The sequence below is a fragment of the Notechis scutatus genome, chromosome 9 (genome assembly GCF_049901735.1).
Source record: "Notechis scutatus isolate UNSWTSFEM ecotype Mainland chromosome 9, rNotScu1.2, whole genome shotgun sequence".
NCBI classification, from domain to species: Eukaryota; Metazoa; Chordata; class Lepidosauria; order Squamata; family Elapidae; genus Notechis; species Notechis scutatus.
Window position 1 is genome coordinate 6,814,552 of NC_142017.1, and position 22,209 is coordinate 6,836,760.

Consider the following 22,209-nt stretch of genomic DNA (forward strand, 5'->3'; position numbering starts at 1 on the left):
AATAAATAGAATAGAAAATAGAGCAGAAAATTAGAATAGAAAATAGAATAGAAAAGGAAGAGGATAGAATAGAATCTGGAAGGGACCTTGGAGGTCTTCTAGTCCAGCCCCTGCTCAAGCAGGATATATATATAGATCCTTTCATATAAACCTCCATTTCCTCCACCACCACCACCACGAATATAACTCCAATCTTATCACCCCTAAGCAAACAGCGGGGCGGTCGGAAAAGAAGCCAACGATAAACTGAGAAGAGTCCGAAAATTGCACCCTTTTCCCCTCCCGACGGGAGCAAAGCCGGGCGGGGTTTTCCGCGACGCACGGATGGAAAGGGGCGTGGCTTTTGGCGGCAGGGAGGAGGGAGACTGGGACGCCGGCCCCGCCCCCTTGTGTGTCGCGTCGGCGCTTCATGGTGACGTCACGGTTGCATAGCGATGAGGCCTAGGCGCTTCCGGGGTGAGGGAGACGGCGACGGCGACGGCGCAGGGGAGTTTCCCGGGCTGTGGCGGCGCTTGGAGGGCCCGAAGCGATGGGAAGCGGCACCGGCGGCCGCCCCCGCCGGTTCTCCTCCTCCTCCTCCTCTTCCTCCTCCTCTTTGCCTTCTTTTCCCCGCCGCCGTCGCCGCCGCTGCTTGAGTCGCTCTGGCTGCGGGGCGCCTCGCTAATGGCCGCCTTCCGCCCCTCCTCAGCCGCGCCGTCGGACGAGCAGAGTCGCCTCGAGAACTGGACGGTGCTGGATGAGTTCACGGCGCCGGCGGAGAAGAGCGGCTTCCTGGAGCGGAGCCGCGGCGGCCTCGAGCGGCTCTTCGGGGTCCGCCTGGCCCTCTTGGAGGCGGCGGGCGGCGGAGTCGTCGGCGGCTGGGCTCCCTCGGACACCGGCGGGCGCAGGATCTGGCTCAGCCTGCTGGGCGAACGGGAGCAAGTGCGCAGCGCCAAGGTAGGCCGGACCGGGTGTGTGTGTGTGGGGGGGTGAGCCCCAAGGGAGGCCTGGCCTTGGCGAGAGATGCCTGCGGAGAGTCTACCTAGTATAGCTGGTCCTCGACTTACAGTGGTTCGTTTAGTGGCCGTTCAGTTACAAAGGGCACTGAAAGCAAATCCAATAGCCCCTTTAGACTTATATACCGCTTCACAGTGCTTTACAGCCCTCTCAAAGCGGTTTACAGAGTCAGCCTCTTGCCCCCAACAATCTGGGTCCTCATTTTATCCACCTCGGAAGGATGGAAGGCTGAGTCAACCTGGAGCTGGTTCAGGATCGAACTCCTGGCTGTGGGCAGAGCCTGCCATACTGTATTCTAACAATTGTAACACGAAGGGAGGAGAGGGAGGAGGAGAAACTGGAAGGAAGGAAGGGATAGCACTAGCCCTTAGACTTATATACCGCTTCACAGTGCTTTACAGCCCTCTTTAAGCGGTCAGTCTCTTGTCCCCAACAACCTGGGTCCTCATTTTATCGACCTCGGAAGGATGGAAGGCTGAGTCAACCTTGAGCCAGTCAGGATCAAACTGCTGACAGTAGGCAGAGTCAGCCTGCAGTACTGCATTCTAACCATTGTACCACCAGGGAAAGAAGGAAGGAAGGAATAGCAATAGACTTATATACCGCTTTACAATGCTTTACAGCCCTCTCTAAGCGGTTTACAGAGTCGGCCTCTTGCCCTCAACAATCTGGGTCCTCATTTTACCAACCTGGGAAGGATGGAAGGCTGAGTCAACCTGGGTGACTGTTTGTCACACTTGGGACCATTGCAGCATCCCCACGGTTGATAACAAATCAAGTTTATTAATCGTCAGAAAGCCAGAGACCAGAATGAATAAATACTCTCAATAAATATCCAGTTAGAAATTTCTAGATGAAAATAATTGGTAACAGATAAAAATCCATATTGAAATCACAATTCAGCATCCTGCCTGTCAGTGACAGGTGGCCTAACTCTACTACGGTATAATATCTATCCATAGAGGCCCCTGGTCATTACATACTAAAATGCAAAAACAAAAAAAGTAATGCAAAAGGGCTTTGCTACTTTAGTTGTGTAAATCACTATGGTGGATTAATCTAGCTACCCGCACGTAATCAAAATTCGGATGTTTGGCAAACTGGTTAGTATTTATGACAGGTTGGGGTCACGTGATCCCCTTCTGAGACAAGCAAAATCAACGGGGACGCCAGGTTCACTTAACAACCGTGTTCCCAACTTGAACAGCTGCCGTGCTTCGCTTAACAACTGTGGCAAGAAAGGCCACATAACGGGACAACTTTCGCTTAGCAAACGTCTCGCTTAGCAACAGAAATTTGGGGCTCAAGAACGATCTGTGGTTCTCTAGGTTCTGAGTCAAAGACTTCAAATGTCTGTGGAGATTCTCAGGTCATTGGTTGTCCCAAAGGTGCTTTTTTCATCTTTCCTTGAAGAAACGTCTTCAAAGAAAAACAAAGTCCAGTTGCCTCTTGCAAAAAAGTACCTTTGGGTCAAAGACTTTAACTGTTGTGGATCCTGGATATTTAAGTTGCCAGCACTGAACTCTGGACAATTTCATTTTTTCTCTCTCGTGTACAGTGACGGTAGAACTTGGATATTAAATTGACTGTGTATTTTACACCTCTCGGATGAGATAGAGAGGCTGGGAGATGGAGCAAAGAGAGAGGAGGCATAAACAATCCAGATAACAGGGGAGCCAGCTGGTAGCTAATCTCATCAATGAATGCCAGCTTTGTCCAGATGAAAAGAGTCTCACTTCTCGTCCAAGAAACAGCTTCCGGTTTAACTGAATAGTGGGGAACAGAAGGATTATTTGCACTCTGAAACGTTTTCAATGGGGAAAAAACCCAAGAAAGTCCAGTTGCCTTTTGAAAAGCACCTTTGGGATGACTTGAGGCACTGCCTTTCCCTGGTTCCCTCTCCCCCTCCCAAAAGGACCCTACCTGCTAGGGAGCTTTGTTTGATAGGTCTCTGGAAGAGAGCCTTTTCTGTCCTGGCCCCTCTTGGGACATCGTTTCTCCCCCAATCCCCGACTTATTGACCTTCCAGAGGGCCTCACCAAACATAGGTTTTGTTAGAAGAGGATTTTTTGTGGGTCAGAGCTGAACAGTGCTCTTTGGTTGGGAGATCAATTAAGCAGAAAACAATTCTCCAATCAAGGAACTAGTCAGACAAACAGTAAACAACAGCCTAATCAAGGAACCACTAGGAAGAAAACAATACTCCACCAATATTGACTGGGCAAGCCACTTGTACATAAACAGAGAGCAAACTGGAGTCTCTTTTAGGACTGATGATACTATCTAGTTTGGTCATGAAATATCTGCAAGAAAACAACCAAGCTCAGAGAGGATCAAAGATCCCATTGTTCAACCCTGAGCTACAAATACCCCCTTCTATTGGCACTTGTATATAAACAAAGCAAATCCCAGTCCTTTCTAGCCCTGCTGATGTTACCTAGCTGGGTGGTGAAACGTCTGCGAGAAGAAGAAAAAAACCAAGCTCAGAGACTGACCCAGCTGACTGCTCGTCTTGAGGGCTGTAATTTACCTTCAAGATTATTTGCAGGAAATGGTACAATCTCGTATTTGTGTACATCAGCAGATTTCACACGTATGCCTCTCTATATCTGTGACAGAGATGTCTGCATCAAGATGAAATATGAGAGGAAATGAATTAATTATAATCTCTTCCCTGAAAGACTCTAGGCTTGTGGCAGAACAATAACCAAATGATTGTGAGACAGAGGTCCTTTTACATGGAGATGGGACAATCAGTTCCGTTCCTTTGGATTCCAAGGGAGTCAATGTCATTTGGCTTTCATCATTGGCTGAAAGAAGAATGGTCTCCGAGAAGCTGTATTCTTCCTGCCTTCCAGAAAAAATCTCCCTCTAACCATTCACCAGCCTGACCTCTCCATTGGACACAGAGCCAAAACTGGGACAAAACTTTCATAGCAGAAAAACACTGAACAAAGAAGCAGGCACACCTCGTTGTGATGTTGCTAGCAACTGTGTTTATTGAGGGCTGGGCCTCTTTCAGAAAAGAAGAATTGCCATGGTTTATTATAGGGCTAAGCAAGAATGTGTCCTGTATCTTGTCTGTTTTTTGCCATAGGAAAGATGGTTGAGCAGGCAGGAAGAATAAGCCCATTTAGCCTAGTGGTGTCTACGCAAACCGATAGTAGTAGTTCCCTAGGTTCTGAAGCAAAGACTTGAATGTTATGGATCCTTGATCTTTAGGATGCCAGGCATTGAAATTTGGACAATTTCTTTTTTTCCCCTCCTGCATTGTACAGTGTCTGTAGAATTTGGATATTAGCCAGCTGTTTATTTTACATCTCTTGCAAGGGATAGAGATTGTGAGGTAGCTGGGAAACAGATGGAAGAGAGAGGAAGCATAAACAATCGAAAGATAAAACGGGTGAGCTAGTGGACATCTTATCTCATCCATACTACCTTTGTCCAGATGAAAAGAAAACTGGGAAGACGTTTTTCAAATCAAAGAGACTTCTATTCATTTACTGTAAATACTCACTTTAATTTACCCATTATAAATGAAGCTGGGAATTTTTTCTTATTTACCCCACGTTAGCATTGAGGATATTTTAGTAAAATTTCTGTACAGTACTTCTTCCCTGATCTTTCTTAGCTGTTTCACGTTTAACAGAGATAATGTTCAAGACTGCCTCTCATTCGTGACCACCTCTTCTTTCTCGTGCTCTGGCTAAGCCTTAAATAATAATATTTGTAATTTAAGATTTCACTCTGGTTTTAAATAAAGGTTTAACTGTTTCAGTGGAAAGAAAGCAGGCCTTCCCTAACGGAGCCTCATAAAATCACCACAAAACAGTGTTCTCCTACCCAACAATGTTTTGACAGTGAAATTGACCTCAGAGTGGTTCATAAATTCCTGGGTATTTATGTTCATATAACAAAGAGCATGTCAGGTCTTTTATTTAGGGCTTCTGATAGGTGTTTCTGTTTTTGGAATACCTGTATTAATACAACTATTTGAGTATAGATCATGGAGTGAGTTAGATTGCTTAAAAAAAAAAAAGCACAGGCCCAAAAAGACTTGAGCTGGTAACTGGTGAACAGATATTTGAGGTGCCTTGCAGGAAAGTATGCACGTCCAAGTATCTCTAAGTATAAGAGATGAAAAGGGGAGAAAGTTACAGACATGAAAATATTGCTTCGTTGTGTCTCTTTCTAAGGCTGAGTAGTAGTAAATTGTAATGTCTTGATTTCCAAGGGTAGGACCAGAATCCTACCAGTTATGTACAGAGCCTACAGAAGTAGTTTATGCATTTGGAAATCCTTATCCAGGAGGAAGGAAGAATTCTTAGCATGTGCTTTATCATCATGATTTAACAATTAGTAAGTGCCTCATTTGCCTATTTGAGAACCAAAGTGTCACAGAAGTCTCATTCATCCGGAAACTGGAACTGGCGCTCAGATGGCCCAGACTTTGCTCTGTCACACACCGTCCCTCTGAAAGTCAGAGTGAGGACAAAGGTCCATTTTATGCAGGTCTTTTGGTCCCCTTGCTAATATTATCTCCCGAGATTTTGAATTTATAATTATAAAGCACCCGCAGGTTCGTTTGATTTGGAGAAATTCCTTTTCACACTGGCAAAAAGAAAAATAAAACTATGGAAAGAGCTTGGCACCACAATATGTTCTTCTGTTTAAACTGTTCTAATATTGTCAGTCCAACTGGTGAAACAGGGGAAAGGAGATGGTGAGCAGAATTAGTAATAATAAATCCAGGCATAGTGGTCTCATGTCTTTGGTTTACAGCAGAAATTCTCTATCTGAAAGGGTCTGTGATTTTTTTAGGATGGTTGCTGGGTTTGAGTTCAAAACCAAACTGATTTCATCCACATCTTCCAAAACAAAAGCACTTTGGACCTTGGATAGTGTCTTTCATACAGGTGGGAAAAAAAGTCATATGCCCAACTTGGCTGTTCTGCATGTTCCCTGATCAGTGTAGTGTAGGGCTTTCATAACTAGGATTTCTGCCCCATTCTTTAACCTTCCAGGAATCCAGAAATATGTTATATAAACTGGTGATTTGTTGGACAGCTCCTATTTTGCTTTTCCCAATTCATGAATCAACCGCAGTTCAAGCAAGAGATTTGTTCAGATCAAAGTGGTACAATATCACATTTATAAATAGAATATTAACAGCAGGCATTTTCCTAGCTATCATTCATCTAACATTTGAAGGCAGAATTATTCCAATTATTCTTCTTTAGGTCTCCCGGCCATTTGTGGGTTTTCTTTGAAAGTCGGTATTGACTTGCAACTAGAAATAAACTAGGAATGTGCACACAGCGTTTAACATCACTGTGTTGTAATCATTTAGCCAGGTCATCCCATATTTTGAACTAGTTAAAATTTCCGGCTATGTCATCTTGGAGGATAGTCTCATGAATGGTTTATGGTTGACAATGAGAAAGACAAGACTTTCCTTGGCCGAACTGGATGTCCACCAGTGTTCACCTTTCCTGCTGAATAGTCCTTTGAAAATAGGAATAAGTGTACAAATTAGAAACCTCAGACTTTTGATGTCAATCAGTTGCCCAACTGCAAAAGCATTTGAGCTTACACAATTTTAACTAGGAACTCTTTTATACTTCCAGGGTAAAACCGGAATGTTGCAATACTTATTGCTTCAGTAGTAAACATAAAAGACGATATCTTTGAAAACTGTAGGCGTGATAGAGATGTGAGAACTGTGGTTACTTCCAAAGCCAGTAGAATGGTCTGTTTTTCAGAATCTGAGGGCCACCATAGCTGCTTCTGCTGTTTGTACACTGAAGTCATTTTCCTTTACATTTCCTTTACCTCCATATCCTTTTACTAGTAAAATCTGGAATATGATCAGCTGTATTAAAATGGTATAAGATGGGTATGTGGGTCATAGGCAGAAACTACTGTTAGCGGAACCAGATTTGTCTCTTATGTGAAAACTCAAGTCATTCTTTGCTGTTTCATAGGAAATGGTTTGGATAGTACAAGAGTAAAAATCAGATATGCATAGAGTATTTTTGGTATTTTGGCTTAGGTTAGGATTGGGCAATGCTTCCTAAACAAGAGGGAAGCAAAGCCAAAGAGGCACCTTATTTAGAGTTTGCAGCCATGGGTTCTTTGGACTGTAAAGAGATTTTCCCATGGTTCCAGTTGTGCTTAAAAGTGAAAAACTGGAATAATTTTCAAATATAATTAGGGGATTGAAAGCTAAAACATACAAAGAAGGGTTGCAGGAATTGGATATATCTAGTTTAATGAAAAGAAGGACTAGAAGTGACATGATAGAAGTGTTCCAATATTTGAGAGGCTGCCACAAAGAAAAGGGAGTCAACCTATTCTCCCAATCTCCCGAAGGCAGGACAAGAAGCAATGGATGGAAACTAATCAAGGAGAGAAGCAACCTAGAACTAAGGAGAAATTTCCTTACAGTGAGAACAATTAACCAGTGGAGCAACTTTTCTCCAGAAGTTGCGGATGCTCCATCACTTGAGGTTTTCAAGAAAGGGAATAATGCAAGTTATAGTAGGGAAGGGTATTGTAGATAATTCTGTTAGGTGATGAGAACATGCTAGAAATGGCATCCAAGTGATATTTGTGAATGGAAATGTCTTGGTTAAGTAATTCATTTCTCATGAAATTCAACACTCCAGGTGTTGTAAAAATAGAAAGGTCATCTTGAAATGAAACTAATGAGCTGGTGAGCCAAATTCAGAGAAGTTCCATAAACGCTAAATGAGATTAGCACGGATTTTTAAACTAATACAGATCTCCGAAGACTTTGTCTGCATTCATCTACTTTTCTGCATAATATTCCTTTACAGTCATCTTTGGTTTAGCAAGCACATCCTTGTGAAAAGAGTCAGTTGACAGCAGGGAAGCTACAGAGAATCCGTGTACGTTCTCATGATGTGCATAGGCCTCCTCTGATAGCCCTTCTAGAAAATGAAGGCGGCTTGGCTAATGATTTTTTCTGGCATTCTCCTGAATGAGTTGTTTGCCTTCTTAGTATTTGCAGCTACTATAAAAAGATCCCTTTGGGGCACAATTCAATTATGATACTACATTTCTTCCTATTTTTCTCAGCACTCGAGTATAAATGTTAGATAATTAGATCCGGAAAGCTTTTTTATGTTGTTAGAATTGAAGAGCAAGGTTAGCACAGAGCAACACAAACAAGATAAAGGGGTCAAATTACACTTCAAGGTGCAATACGACTCTTTCATACGAGATCTGATTGACTCATTGGGCAGAAGGGTTTCTCCTTAGATTTCTCCTAACAACCTAATTTAAGGATTCTTCTCTCTCCCATCCATTTTGTTTAAAAAAAAAAATGATGATAGTCTTATTAAGATTGTTTTCACCTGTACTGTTTGCTTGAAATCTGCTCTCAGCTCCTCCAGGAGGAAGAGTAATAAAAACAATGTAATCCTATTGACAGAATGTAGAGTTGTAGCTTTTTAATAAGGCACAAATTTCAGAAGCTGAACTGTCGCCTTCATTTATCATTTCTCTTCCCCTCCCCCCTTCCCCCCCCCCCTTTTTGTAGGAATATATTAAAGGAATCTGTGAACCCGAATTGGAAGAGAGGGAATATTATCCCAAAGACATGCACTGTATTTTTGTAGGAGCACAAAACCTCTTCCTGAATTGCCTTATTCAGGGCACCTCTGCCGATATTACTGTGGTGGAGATCGGGACACTCGGTATTAAAGGCCGGACAGAACCTGTGGTCATGGCCAGGAGCCACATCCAGCAGTTTGTGAACCTCTTCAAAAGCAACCTCAACGACTTGACGATCCAGGAGTCGGAAGTGAAGAAACAGTTCAAACGTCTCGTCGAAGCTCACGCAGATAAATACACGATGGACTTGTTGATCCTACCGAGCTCGCTGAAGAAAGAGCTGCTGAGCCTCGCGCAGCACGAAGGCGGCAAAGCGGAAGGCAGAACTGCAGATCCTGGCCCTTCCAATGAGACGTTAAAGCACCCAACTCAGACGCAGAAACTACCCGTAGTAAGCAGCGATGGCAGAACAGGTCAGGAGGAAGCGAGGAACAACGCAGGTACACCGGTCTCCGAATTAGCCAAGCAAATGGACACTGTTTTTCCCGATAAGACCGAAGGGCATTTTTTACCCATAAACGGTCTAACTTCACTGGAGGCTTCTGCCTCGAAAGAAAGGCAGTCGTGTAAACGAAGATCCTCGGATGGGGACGAGAGGCTTCCAAAGAAACAGTTTTCTTTTGAAAACAACCAGAAATCTAAGCAGATGCCCTGCCAAAGACATGACGACATAGTGGTGATAGACTTGGTCTCAGATACAAGCGACTTAGATGATGGTAAAAACGGCGATGAAATAAGCGAGGAGATGGAATACAAGATCCTGGTCAATTTTTTCAAAAGCATGGGCTACTCTGAGGAAATTGTAGAAATGGTGATCGTTGAGCACGGACAGTTGGCTGAGCCCCTACTCCTCCTCGAAGAAATTGAGAAAAAGAGCAAGATGGTTGCGGAAGAGGAAGAGAAGGCCAGAGCTGTCTCCCACAATCTGGAAACCCAAACGAAGAAAAATAAAAGCGGCACGGGCACCAGGGTCCACCCAGATCTAAGCTGTCAATCGGAGCCACCCCAAAATGCAAACGTCGCTTGTGTTTCCCAAGTACCCCGCAAAGACAAAATCCATGGATCGGACCCTGAAAACCGCGCCCCTCTTTTGGGTCACAAAAACTCCTCGAATAAAGAGCTCAGCAAAATACAGTCCGGGTGTTCAGAACAGGGTACCAGGGTGAGCGAGGAAGAAAATGATGGTTTTGTGAACGCCTCCAGTAATGCTCTCATGGCAGCCAAAAATAAGAAAGCCAAAGATCCGATCATGGTAGCCAGGGGTGGCTGGGAGAGCGCGCACCCCCCCGTTGAGAGAGAAAACCTGGTTCTTCGAGGGAGTTCCAACCAATCACCGACGACGCACGACCAACAGGAAAACTGCAATCCCGTGCGGCTGGGAGGACAGCAGTTCCCTTCCCAAAAATCAAAGCCCTTTGGAGACCCCACCCCTCCTTTGCAACTGAGAAGTTCTTACCCAGAAAAGAAAACGGGGGGACTTTACGGTCCTCCGGCAGATCCTTCGGTCACTGGGGTCCAGAGGTTTCTAGAGGCGTTGAAAACACCGTTCAAGCTGGAACTGAAAAATGAGCCAGGGGGACCCCACTTAAAATACGTGGTGATAGATGGCAGCAACGTGGCAATTTCGTGAGTATGGACGAACCTTACATTTCTAGATGCCCGTAGAGTGAAGGAGGATGGGGAAGGGGCAGGGAACGAAAGAAGGGCGAGAACGATAAAAAGAGTTTTTCTTGGGGAGGAAATAACTTGAGATGTGCTTCTGTCTTTAACTTGGGTTTGAAATTGCAGCTTTTCTGAATTTGAAAAAAACAACCTGTTATCTCAAACTTGATTTAGCTCTAAAACCCAAAGCAGCTTCCCGTAGTTCACCCGTGGTTCATAAGTGAATTAAAAATATAATGGAAAGGTCCTTTTCTGCCCTCATGTGCCATAGTTGGAATTTCCCATTAAGTTTTATAGGTCTGTTGGCATCCACATCACCTTAAGAATGCATAATAATAATAATCCCTTAGGCTGCAACTGGCCCCCTGCTTTCTTGCTTATATTTACATCCTCTGCTACTTCCTTCCCCTACTTTCCTCTTGGATAATCCCCATAATGCATGTTTAAATTAGCATGGGAGAGTACCTTGCACTGTGCTAACTGTTGCTTGGATTCCATCCGCTGGCAGTTGAAATAAACCAAAGTTACACAGAAACATGTTTGCACTGTTAGGTAACTTTATTTGCTTTAGGTGTATTTGCAGAAGGGAACATTATTTGAGGATTTGTTTTATTTTTTCTTTAGCAGTAGCCCTTAAGACTTCATGGTTCTTCTCATCCCTCTCTAAGTGGTTGACAGAGTCAGCCTATTGCCCCCATCAGTCTGGGTCCTCATTTTACCAACCTTGGAAGGACGGAAGGCTGAGTCAACCTTAAATTTTTCAGAATCGCATTCCTGGGGTGGACAGTGAGTCAGCTTGCAGTACTTACAGGGATTACTGCCACACAGTAAGAAATTGCAGTTCTAAAAATAAACCTTGAAAATTGTAAGACCCAGAGATAGGTAAGACTAGACAGCCCATGGCCTCTCAGGTTATCCGCCTAGAAATATTTCCTTTACCACATTCCTGAGTGCCTCCAATAGTGACAAGAGTGTCTAATGTATGGCCTTCATTGGAACAGCCAAAATACATTCAGAGAAGTCTGTGCTTTGAAAATAGCCCAAGTTGAACTGTACGGCACAGTCAAAATCAGCACAGGAAATGCTTTATGACACTTCGTATTATGTCCTAAACTGTTCTATGGATAATGTTTATGTCCTAAAATATTTTGCAAAATTTTTTCCAAACTTTTTAATTCCACAAAAGTTATGGGTCCCAAATTTTGGGTGAATTTTGTTAAGAATACTTTTAAGTTAAGAATAACTTGGTTCAAAAGGTCTTGCCTTATGGTGCACTGTTTTGCCCAGTTAAGGGTTAACAAGAAACAGAGTTTCAGTATTACATAGATAAGGTGATAGACATCAACTGCAGCTCAAAGGAAGATGTCTTGAGAACCCTAGAGGCTGATTTCACCTCGCCTCACCTCTGAAAGCCATGGCGTGGGAGGTAGGAATTTGCGGTAAATGCAAAACAAAATTCTGGAATTTGGAAAATTTGGAAAGAGAAGCTGAAACACAAAAACTGTGTATGTGCATGTGTACAATGAATCCTATCCATACTTCCTGTTCGAAAATGTGACTGCTGCCAGTAAGCTGCCTTTGATGTTTGGAATTCCAATGATGGAGGAAAATCAGCCAATGGAAACCGAATTGAAGAATTCCCTTCTGAAACCTTTTTCTAAAGTTGGTTTTCTCCGTCACTGAACCTGGAGATAATCTTCTACAGGTTGTTTTTAAAAAGAACGACACAACGGCCCCACTTATTGCTAAATGAATTTCCCAAAGGTTTCCACGCTTTGAGACATGTGTAGGTCACAATCAAGGTTGCGGGTCCTTTGCTGCATGTAAACACTCAAGATGAGTTTACATGCAGCAAAGGACCCACAACCTTGATAGGGAAATGTTGCTCTTGGATTCAGCGCATCTTTGATCCCTACTCAGCGAGGAAGTTTGCGTGAGAAAGCACATTCCCTTAACTGGCAGATGCAAATGTTGTTTTAAAGATTCCTCTGGAGATTCCTGAAAGTTTCAAAGTCACTAAAAAGCCTAAACATTGGTGGCCAATTTTTTTTTTAAGCGCTTGTTAAATTGCTATCTTAGCCTGAGTTGCTAATGGCTTAAAATAATGGGATGAAATATTGGAAAAAGAGAGAAAATGTATTGTTGAGTGGGCTTATACAATTCTGTCTCCCTATTAATAAGAGACAACGAGCTTTATTTTTAACGAAAACTAAAACTTCAAGGAAGGGCACCAGTCTCTTGCGGTTCTTGGCCTAGAGTTTTTCCCATCTTGCAAGGTTCAATCCAGCATCTAGAGTTATGCAATCAATTCAGTGCAGCTACGAATATGTCATCCTCAACACGACTCTATCTGGAAATTGAAAACTTAAGATATGTGCTTAGAGAGCGATTGGAGCTGTTAATAAAACTGCAATACAAACAGGACTTGCTATTGCTATTGTAAGGTAGGCTCTTTAATTTGGAGGGCGTTGCCCTCCTCGTTGGGATAAAATGAATGGCTGTGCCAAACTCAGGGTTGTTGTTTTTTTACGTCCCAGGTTACTTGCCAGGTTTTAAAAAAAGAGTGAAAAAGAAAGAGAATATTTTGCAGAACTGCCTCGCCTGCTTAAAAAACAGCACGCCCTTTCTCTTACTTGACACAAAGCTGGTCAAATACTTAACTGCAGCCTTTATGATTCATGTTCAATTCGAGGTGGATACTCCCAGGTTGAGACTGAGGAGAAGGGGCCATGCCAGTATCCAAGCTGTGCCATACTGTGCCTCATTTTTAATTGTGACCTTGTTAGAGGAAGTATACTTTTTTAAAGGTTTTTTTTGGTCTTTTGCAACAGTATCAAGGAAGATCAGTTTGTTTGAAACATAAATCAATGGAAATACATTGTGGCTTTTTTTTTTTGCCTCTTAAGTTTAGTTTGCAATTTTCAATTCCTTGTTTTGTACATTGTATGTGTTACCCATAAGAAATGTGTTTACAAATGCATGCAATGAGGGAGCTGTTGAAATTCCCAACTTAGTTTTGTTCTCGCCCTTCTATGTCACTAAGCAGAGCAACCATAATATTCCACATATTTATTCTACAATATTAACATAATAATATTCAACATACTAGTCATAATATTTACTTATCCCTTTTAACGTATCTTCTTTATTTTGTTTCTCTGTTTCTAACTTCCATTTTTATTACTTAACCATTGGTAAAATAGATCCCATATTCAGTTTAATTTGTCCCATTTTAAGGAGAGACTGGAAAGTCACTTATCTGAAATGATAAGAGATTATCCTGCTTGAGCAGGGGGCTGGACTAGAAGACCTCCAAGGCCACTTCCAGCTATTCTATCTTCTATACTGCACAGGAAGTTCTTGACTCGTGATCAATCATTTAATGACTACTTGAAGTTCAAAAAAGCTGCTTACAATTCATCCTCAAAGTTACGACTGCCACACTATCCCTGTGGTCAGGGGTTTGCATTTCAAGATGCTTGGCAATCAGCTCATACTTACAACTGGTTGAAGCATCCCACAACCATGGGATTGCACTTTGAGAAACCCATTGGATCAGCTAGATTTGGACTTATGAACATCCCCCAAAGTATTTTAGTGTATCTTGGACCAATTTCCACTCGCACCCTAAACTCCCTGGCTGGACTATGGCATAAATCACTTGTTCTCAACCATAGCAATTTTAAGATGTGTGGACTTCAACTCCCAGAATCCCCCAGCCAGCATAGTTTGCTGGGGTAACCTGGGAGTTGAAGTCCACACATCTTAAAGTTCCTGAGGTTGAGGAGTACTGTTATAATTTTAAAAGGGTGGGGGGTACTATGATCCTTACTTTGGTCACTGACCAGCAAAACAAATCATGTTCTAAGTCCGAGTCTAGTTTCTCCATCTGTTATTGAATGCATGGGACTCAGAATTTTATTATTATTTGTTTTATTTATTAAATGTTTATGCCACCCATCTTCCCTGTCTCCTGGTTTTCGCCACAATCCCTGTACCACACTGGCTTGACATCAACCCCAAATTTGAACCTAGAACCCATTTTAGATCACTTCCCTCTTGGTTGTTTCTTGGCTTCGCCCTGGGTAAGCTTCTTCCTGTTTGTTTCTTTATTCTGGAAAATATCAGAATAAAAAAGGGAGAATGTGTAGCTAGATAATGACTAACAAAAGTTTTGAAGGAAGTCTTCCGTACAAAGAAGGAAATCTAAAGCACATAAGTCATGATTCTGGTTTTTATCTCAGTCTTTCCAGCTTTTAAGCTTACATTCCCTCTTCCGCTACAAGGACACAAACTTACATTAGGGAGAAAAATACCTATAAAACTTTAGTGATAACCTTCAAAGTTCAAATTATATTATTAATTGCATAGGTTTTGCCTCAGACCTGGGCATTCGATGGGACAAGGAAGTGAAGGTGTACATTTTCAATCAATCAAAATAGGCTAGAAGGGACCTTGGAGATCTTCTAGTCCAACCCCCTGCTTAAGCAGGAGATCCTATACAATTTGAGACAAGTGGCTGTCTCATTTCTCCTTAAAACCTCCATTGATGAACCATCATGAGAACAGTGACGGGGGAAGAACATGCATTTTATTTATTAAATTAAATTGATATGCCAGGCCTCTCACTGTTAAAGTGACTCTGAGCAGTACATTCTGACAGCATCACACTAATGTCATACCTGACATATTTGTGTGAGGTATTCTGGCACAGGTATGCCTAATTGCAGTATCTGAATGATGCCGTCATGTGAGCGGAATACTTTTGGCATAATCACAGCTTCTATATTGGTGCAGCTGTCAGGGATACAGCTTTTCTTCTTTCACTAAAGTCGATTTTCCGAGTATAATCTCTCATAATCGATAAATGATGTAGATTATGAAGATCAAGAAATAATATACTGTTTTCTCCCTCTTCCAATAGTCACGGTCTGCAGAAATTCTTTTCCTGTCGGGGAATCGCAATTGCTGTCGATTATTTTTGGAAACGTGGTCACAGAAAGATTACAGTTTTTGTCCCACAGTGGCGAACACGGAAAGATTCTAATATCACAGGTAGGGAATAAAAACAACTATCCCGGACCTGTGGATTTAAGACTGAGGCCCCCAACGTCATACCTACCACTTATCCAAATTTCAACTTTCGTTTTTCCAACAAGTCCCAAGAAGCTTAGCTCAAACATTAAAAGAAGAGAAACTTTGTAACTTCACAACACACCTAAAGGCCAGCTGTCAACTCTTCTGTTCTGACCAAGGCTTCTGAGACCGTAATTACGCACACGCTTATTTTAAAAACAAGTCTTGTTTTATTGCAATGCTGGGAATTATTTTTATTCCCAGCCGGTAATGACTCTCAAACAGTTCCACAAGATAAGCACCCACCTTTCTTTCCTGTGAAGTGCTGCCAATAAAAGAAGCATCCAATGAACTAGGGGGAAAAAATCAACCCAAGTACAAAGAGCTTCAAGAATGAATCTGAACCGAAAGAACGACTTTACTTCCTGCATAGGTTTCGTCATCTTTGCCTGTCCTTTATATCTTATGGGAGGGGCAATCACCTCCCAGCCTTACTCCCGAGTCTCCCCTTTTGTCTGAGCTGCTCTCGACTTCTAGCAGCTCTGCGCACACGTGCACTGGGAACAGGCTCCCCTTGTTCCTCTGCCTCGCTGCTGTCAGACTCTGAAGGCTCCAGAGGCAGCACCCCACTCCCAGATGGTCCTGGCCCCATCTCTGCATCAGATGCAGGACCCTCGTCCAAGTCCTCCTCAGACTCCCTGACTGGTCCTCGTTCTTCCCCACTGTCCAATTCCGCTGCCGGCTACACCGGCTACTGGTGAACCACAACACCTTCCATCTCCATACCTGTCACTGGCTTTTTGTTAAGCACTGCAGTTTCGGAAGTGCTTTGGTGATTAGATGAATTTAAAGTAGCCATTGTGCACTCTGGCTTATTTGGTGCCTTCCTACCAAAATAAAATACCAGGTAATCCTCGACTTACAACTTACAATTGAGCCCCAAATTTATGTTGGAAAGTGAAACATTTGTTCAAGAGAGTTTGGCTCCATGTTACCCCAGTCGTTAAGAGAATCACTGCAGTTGTTAAGTCAGTAACATGGTCGTTTTAAGTGAATCCGGGTTTCCCCGTTGACTTTGCTCTTCCAAAAGTCACCAAAGGTGATCCCTGGGAACACTGCAACCGTCATAAATACGAGTCAGTTGCCAAGCGGCTGAATTTTGGTCCCAGGGGATGCTGCAATGGTCATAGGTGTCAACGAGGGTCGTAAGTCGCTTTTTTTTTTCAGTGCCATCGTAACCTTGAACGGTCGTTAAATGAACCGTTGTACATCGAGGATCGCCTGTGTATCCGTTTCATTCTCTTTCTTTTCTTTCCCCTCTTTTTGTTTTTCTTTTCTTTTCATAGAGCAGCATTTCTTAACCCAGCTCCAAGATGTTGGCATTTTGGCACTTACCCCAGCAAGAGTCGTATGCGGGGCTAGAATTGCATCTCACGATGACAGGTAAAAAGAGAAGTTTTTTCCTGATTTTCAGTTCCGTGTCTCTGGGTTGTTTGAAAGAGAAGCTGCTCACCTGACTCGTCCTCTAGGAAGGTGTCCCTAAGGGAAACTTAGATATTTGAAAATGTGTTGCTTGTCAGGTGATGAACATACAATAAATGAATTTACTATTTTTTTTTTTTAAATAGGGTTTTTTCCCCATCAATGTTTTCATAAACCTCTCTTCCTGTGTTTCCCCGAAAATAAAACCGGGTCTTATAGCAATAGCACTTAGTCTTGTATACCGCTTCACGGTGCTTTACATTCCTCTCTAAGCGTTTTACAGAATCAGCCTATTGCCCCCAACAATTTGGGGTCCTCATTTTACCAACCTGAAGGATGGAAGGCTGAGTCAACCTTGAGCCTGGTGAGATTTGAACTGCCAAATTTCAGGCAGCCGGCAGTCAGCACAAGGAGCCTGCAGTATTGCAGTCTAACCACTGCGCCACCATGGCTCATTATATTAATTTTTGCTCCAAAAGACGCATTACGGCTTAGACTCCTCTTGAACATCACTGCCAACAATATTCAGAGTCTTGTGTCTTTCTCTTATGCCTCATATGTAAGCTCACATCTGGGCTCTTAACCATGTTAACTCCTCAGCAAACCAAAGATAATGCTGGAATGAGTATATAGAGACGGGCCACTGGGAGGCGATGTCATCCAATATTCCCACCAGCATTCCCAAAGTCTCTGTATTCCAAAGCTCGGTGAGAGTTCTGGCTGAGCTGTGTTCCATTGTGCTAAAGAAAGTGCCAGTGGTAAATCACTTAGATCCCATTTGGATGCCTAGGGTAGAGCATCCTAATTATTAATTCCCTTTGCAAAGGTCAGTGGTGGCGATAAATCACTAGTTTGATGATAGGATACAGCCAACTTTTGCCCAGAAACTGCACATTAATCAGGCCTTCATCAGAGTTCATTGAGTGCATTATGATTAAGTTATTTATCAAATAGCTAGGAATCCCTATGAATCTCTAAACACGAATTAATGTTGGTATCACCACTAATTGTCACTGTTCCAAAGATTAGAAGTACGTAATCACACGAGGAAAAAAAGGGGAAATTGAGGAAATAATGAACAGAGTTCTCCAAATTTAATAAATGAATTAAATGTTACAATAATTTTAAATTCTTTGTTATAAACAAAGTAAAAAAAATTAATTATAAAATCTAAATTTTCATTCATGACTACTATATATCCTTTCCACCTTTTTTTTTTAATGTAGCTCTTTATTCTGCTCTTTTAAATGTTTAGATAAATTATTTATTAAAAAAAAGAATGTATTCAGCGCCTGGATACAGATTCTCCCAAATGTGTTGTAGATTTCTGCTGCACCTTGCTGAAAAAACTGGAGGTGTTGTTGTTACCAATGATAACTTCAGAGAATTTGTAGACGAATCTCCAAACTGGAGGGAGATTATTCAAAGGAGGTACTTGCCTTTTTGATTGCCTTGCTGGTTGTGTGTGTGTGTGTGTGTGTGCGTGTACATAAACACATTATAAACACATCTCCCTATAATATTTTAGTGGCTGCTTTCTTATCCTCCCTATATAATATGGCTCAGCGATCAAGTTTGAGACCTGAGTGCACGAAATGGGGCGAGCTCCCAGTACTTGCCTCAGCTCCTGTCCACGAGCAACTGAAAAGCAGCCAAATGCAAGTAGATAAATAAGTACCACTCTGGTAGGAAGGTAACAGCGTTCTGTGTGTCTTAGCTGGACCATGGAAGTGCTTCTTGGTCAACCCTGCCTCTCTTGGCTAAGCAACAGAGATGACTGCGCCCCCTCGAGTCGGACCCCACTGGACAGGGGGAACCTTTGCCTTTCTTTTTCTCATTACAACCCTCCCTCCCTCCTGCTGCCTTAGGCTTCTGCAATACACTTTCGCTGGAGACATTTTCATGGTGCCCGATGATCCCCTGGGACGAAATGGACCCGGACTAGACCGTTTTCTTCAGGAGGAAACTAGTTTCAGGTAGAAGATTTCTTGCGGGGGTGGGAGAGAGTTCCCCAAGCTCTTTTTTCTTCTTCTTCTTTTGTCAAAAGAGGAAACGGAAATTAAAAAATAAAAATAAAAAAGTTTTGCAGAGAACTGAGAAGATCACGAGATACAGAAAAAGCCGTGACAGCCTTAGCACAAGCAGGAGTGGCCCTTCTGCTATCAGATTTGTTTTATCTTTTGTTGCCATAACTGAACATAGAAGGTGTGGGCATAGTTGCATCACACACACAGACGATTAAGATAAGCCAAATTTTTAATCTTATTAACAAGCCTCTTGCGTTTAGAAACGTGGTAGCTTCCTTGTAAATGTGAAATTACCCCTGGCATCGAAGAGCATGCAACAGATGGATCTGTGAGGCAATTGTGTCAAAGGTTGACATTTAAGTTGTAAAACATATTGTAACAAGTCACGAAGATCTAACCCATTTTTTTAAAGTTCTCTTGCCTGCTTATGTCAAATGATATACAGGGTCTCCTCCTTGGTTGGACTAGATGACCTCCAAGGTCCTTTCTAACTCTTATTATGCTGTTATTCAGATAAAGTACAAATGAATGTAATTTTAAGTGGTAGATGTCAGGTTCATTAAGGCCACAGTACGAGCAATATTAGGGATGCCGTGGCTCAGCGGCTGAGACGCTGAGCTTGTTGATCAGAAAGGTCAGCAGTTTGGCGGTTCGAATCCCTAGCGCCGCGTCACGGAGTCAGCGCCCGTTACTCGTGCCGGTTTCTGCCAACCTAGCAGTTTGAAAGCAGGTTAAAAAATGCAAGTAGAAAAATAGGGACCCCTTTGGTGGGAAGGTGACAGTGTTCCGTGCGCCTTCGGCATTTAGTCCTGCCGGCCACATGACCACGGACATGTCTTCGGACAGCGCTGGCTCTTCGGCTTTGTAACGGAGATGAGCACCGCCCCCTAGAGCTGGAAACGACTAGCACGTAGGTGCGAGGGGAACCTTTACCTTTATGAGCCATATTAAGAGCCAATTAAGTGCAGTCGCTCTCTCTTAGCCCTGAGAAGAAGGCAGTGGCAAACAACTTCTGGTATCTTGCCAAGAAAACCGCGGGGACCTGCCCAGGAGTCAACACTGACTCCAAGACAGCAAACCAGTAAGATTATCAAATACTGGCTGTCTTTGTGATGATTGATGGTAGGCCATCTTAGATGGACAAGACTGTTTGTTTACCAATCAAAGGCGCTCATACTGAATGCTGTTCTTTTCTTCTCCAGAGCTAGGCCAACCCCGTACAGCCTTGCAAGCGGAAGCCATCTTCCTTTGGGGATGTCCCCTTTCCTGATGCAGTCAGAAGGGGGCGGACACTTACTCCCAAACCCCGTTTCCGGACTCATCCCTAACTTGCCTCAGTTTCCTACAACGTCCCTGCTAAACTCTGGCCCTCCCCCATCTCCAAGATCGGCCACCGAAACGACCCGTTTAAAAGAAGCCTTGAAAAAAATATTCCCAACTTCAGAGCAGAAGGAGAAGATCGAGGAGATCCTGGCACAGCATCCCCACATGAGAGACATGAACGCTCTGTCTGCATTGGTCCTTGATTTAAGCTGATGAACTAAAACTCCCCCCAAAACACTTCAGATTTTGCAGTTTGGATTGTTAATGTAAAGAGATGCCTCTTGCGTTGAAGTCAGGCCATCTGTGAATAGTCAAAACTTAACCCTTTTTGTATAAAAACAAAAATATGAATATTCAGAGGATTTGAGATATGCCCTCTTTGTTCACTTAAGTTAACAGCTTTGTTCCTTTTTTTTCCCCCTGTTTTACAAATTTGTATTGCGTATTTTTTGAATGAAAAAATAATAATTTATTAACGAGTTGGCTTTAAATCATTTGCAAATTTGTTTTGAGAAGTGATCTGAAAGCAGCTCTAAATTCTACTGAAAGTAAATTCACACCTCTAGAGTAAATGGCAGGATAAATGGATTTCATTCCTTACGCATTGGATTCTAGTTGCCGAGTAACTCCTTATTAAACTGTGCCCATTTGAGGAACCTAAATAAATGCAAGCAACTTTGAGTTGCACTCAGTAGGGGTGGAATGGGACAACTTGCCGCGGGACAATTCAACAATTTTATTTATTTAAAATGGTTTTTTAAAAATACATTTTTGTCATTCACCATTTCATTTTTGTCCCTCCTTTTGCATCCTTTATTTAATGAATTCTCTTCCATCGGTTCTTTGATATTATGTAACTTTTGCCCTGTGGTGAGTTGGCCCTGGTGAAATGGCCTAAACCCATGTAGTGGAACCTCTGAAGAACTAGTGCAGGAGAACCGGTGCATCTTGTCTCCTCCTGTAATTTTTTAATTTTTTTTAAGGAGAGGACTTAGTAGAGCATCTTAGCAAACTACTAGGTTCAAATGGCAGATGTACCAAGGCAAACATTTGATCTGATTCCGTGCACTAACTCTTGTGATATTTTGTGCTCTTCCTTGTTTTTGGAAACATACAAAAAAGGCATTTTATTCATAGGATTTTTTACAGAGTAATAGAAACATGTTCTATATATGACACACCTGAAACAAATAGCATTTGCAGAAAATTTGTGCCGTTTGGAAGCCCTGTAAGATCGTCCTTGTCTATGTGTCTATGTGCGGCCATAATGATCTCACTTGATTGTAATGTGCCACTTATCATTATATGGTATCGAGAGTTCTTAAAGCTTATTTTGTATGCAACCTGGGAGTGGATATCGGTGAACTTAAATAAGAAAGGGGAAAAAAATGTAAGGTGCAGAGTCGCACATAGTACAAAATTTTACAATGGGCAGCTATGATGTTTACAGGGGTCTCCTTATGAATGAAACCACCTTTGGTAAGTTGGAAACTTAGATTTTCATAGCATGTCAGAGATGGTAATTTGCATGCAAAAATTGCAAATTCGTTTGGGATGCCTGCAGTTAAAACCGGAGAAAATCGATGTCTGAAAATCTGGAGAATAAGAACAAATAAGGACTGGACAATTTTTCTTTTCTTGCCTGTTTCTGCCATTTTAATGCAACACTCTTAACACGTATTTCCGTTCCCCGGGAAATCCTCTCTGCTTCAAACGAATGATAAGAGGTGTTCATCAGTCTATTTATACTGCAGATGTGTCTGCCAGCAATTTTGTTTACTCATCCTTCACTACAAATATTTTTGCAAAGAAGCTCCTAGCACAAGCAGATTACACAATGTGCTCACGTAAAGAAAATGTCTATATACAGTATGAGATTTTTGGACCACGCCACAGCTCTTGACTTGGTTAATTAAGAACTTCGGCTAACGGTGGGAATACCGGAGCCCCCCCTTTAATGGTCCATGAAATAAAAGTCATTAAGGGGTGAATTGCCAGCAGAGTC

At 42.5% G+C, this 22,209-nt stretch overlaps 1 protein-coding gene across 1 annotated transcript; it reads left to right on the forward strand.

The window, feature by feature from the left end:
- Positions 1-428: 428 nt before the first annotated feature.
- Positions 429-20,695, forward strand: N4BP1 (NEDD4 binding protein 1). The gene is made up of 7 exons (XM_026675898.2): positions 429-936; positions 8,561-10,260; positions 15,221-15,351; positions 16,719-16,815; positions 18,178-18,285; positions 18,723-18,830; positions 20,084-20,695. The coding sequence occupies exons 1-7, from the start codon at positions 664-666 to the stop codon at positions 20,415-20,417; spliced, it is 2,751 nt and encodes a 916-aa protein (XP_026531683.2). The 5' UTR covers positions 429-663; the 3' UTR covers positions 20,418-20,695.
- The last annotated feature ends 1,514 nt before the right edge of the window (positions 20,696-22,209 follow it).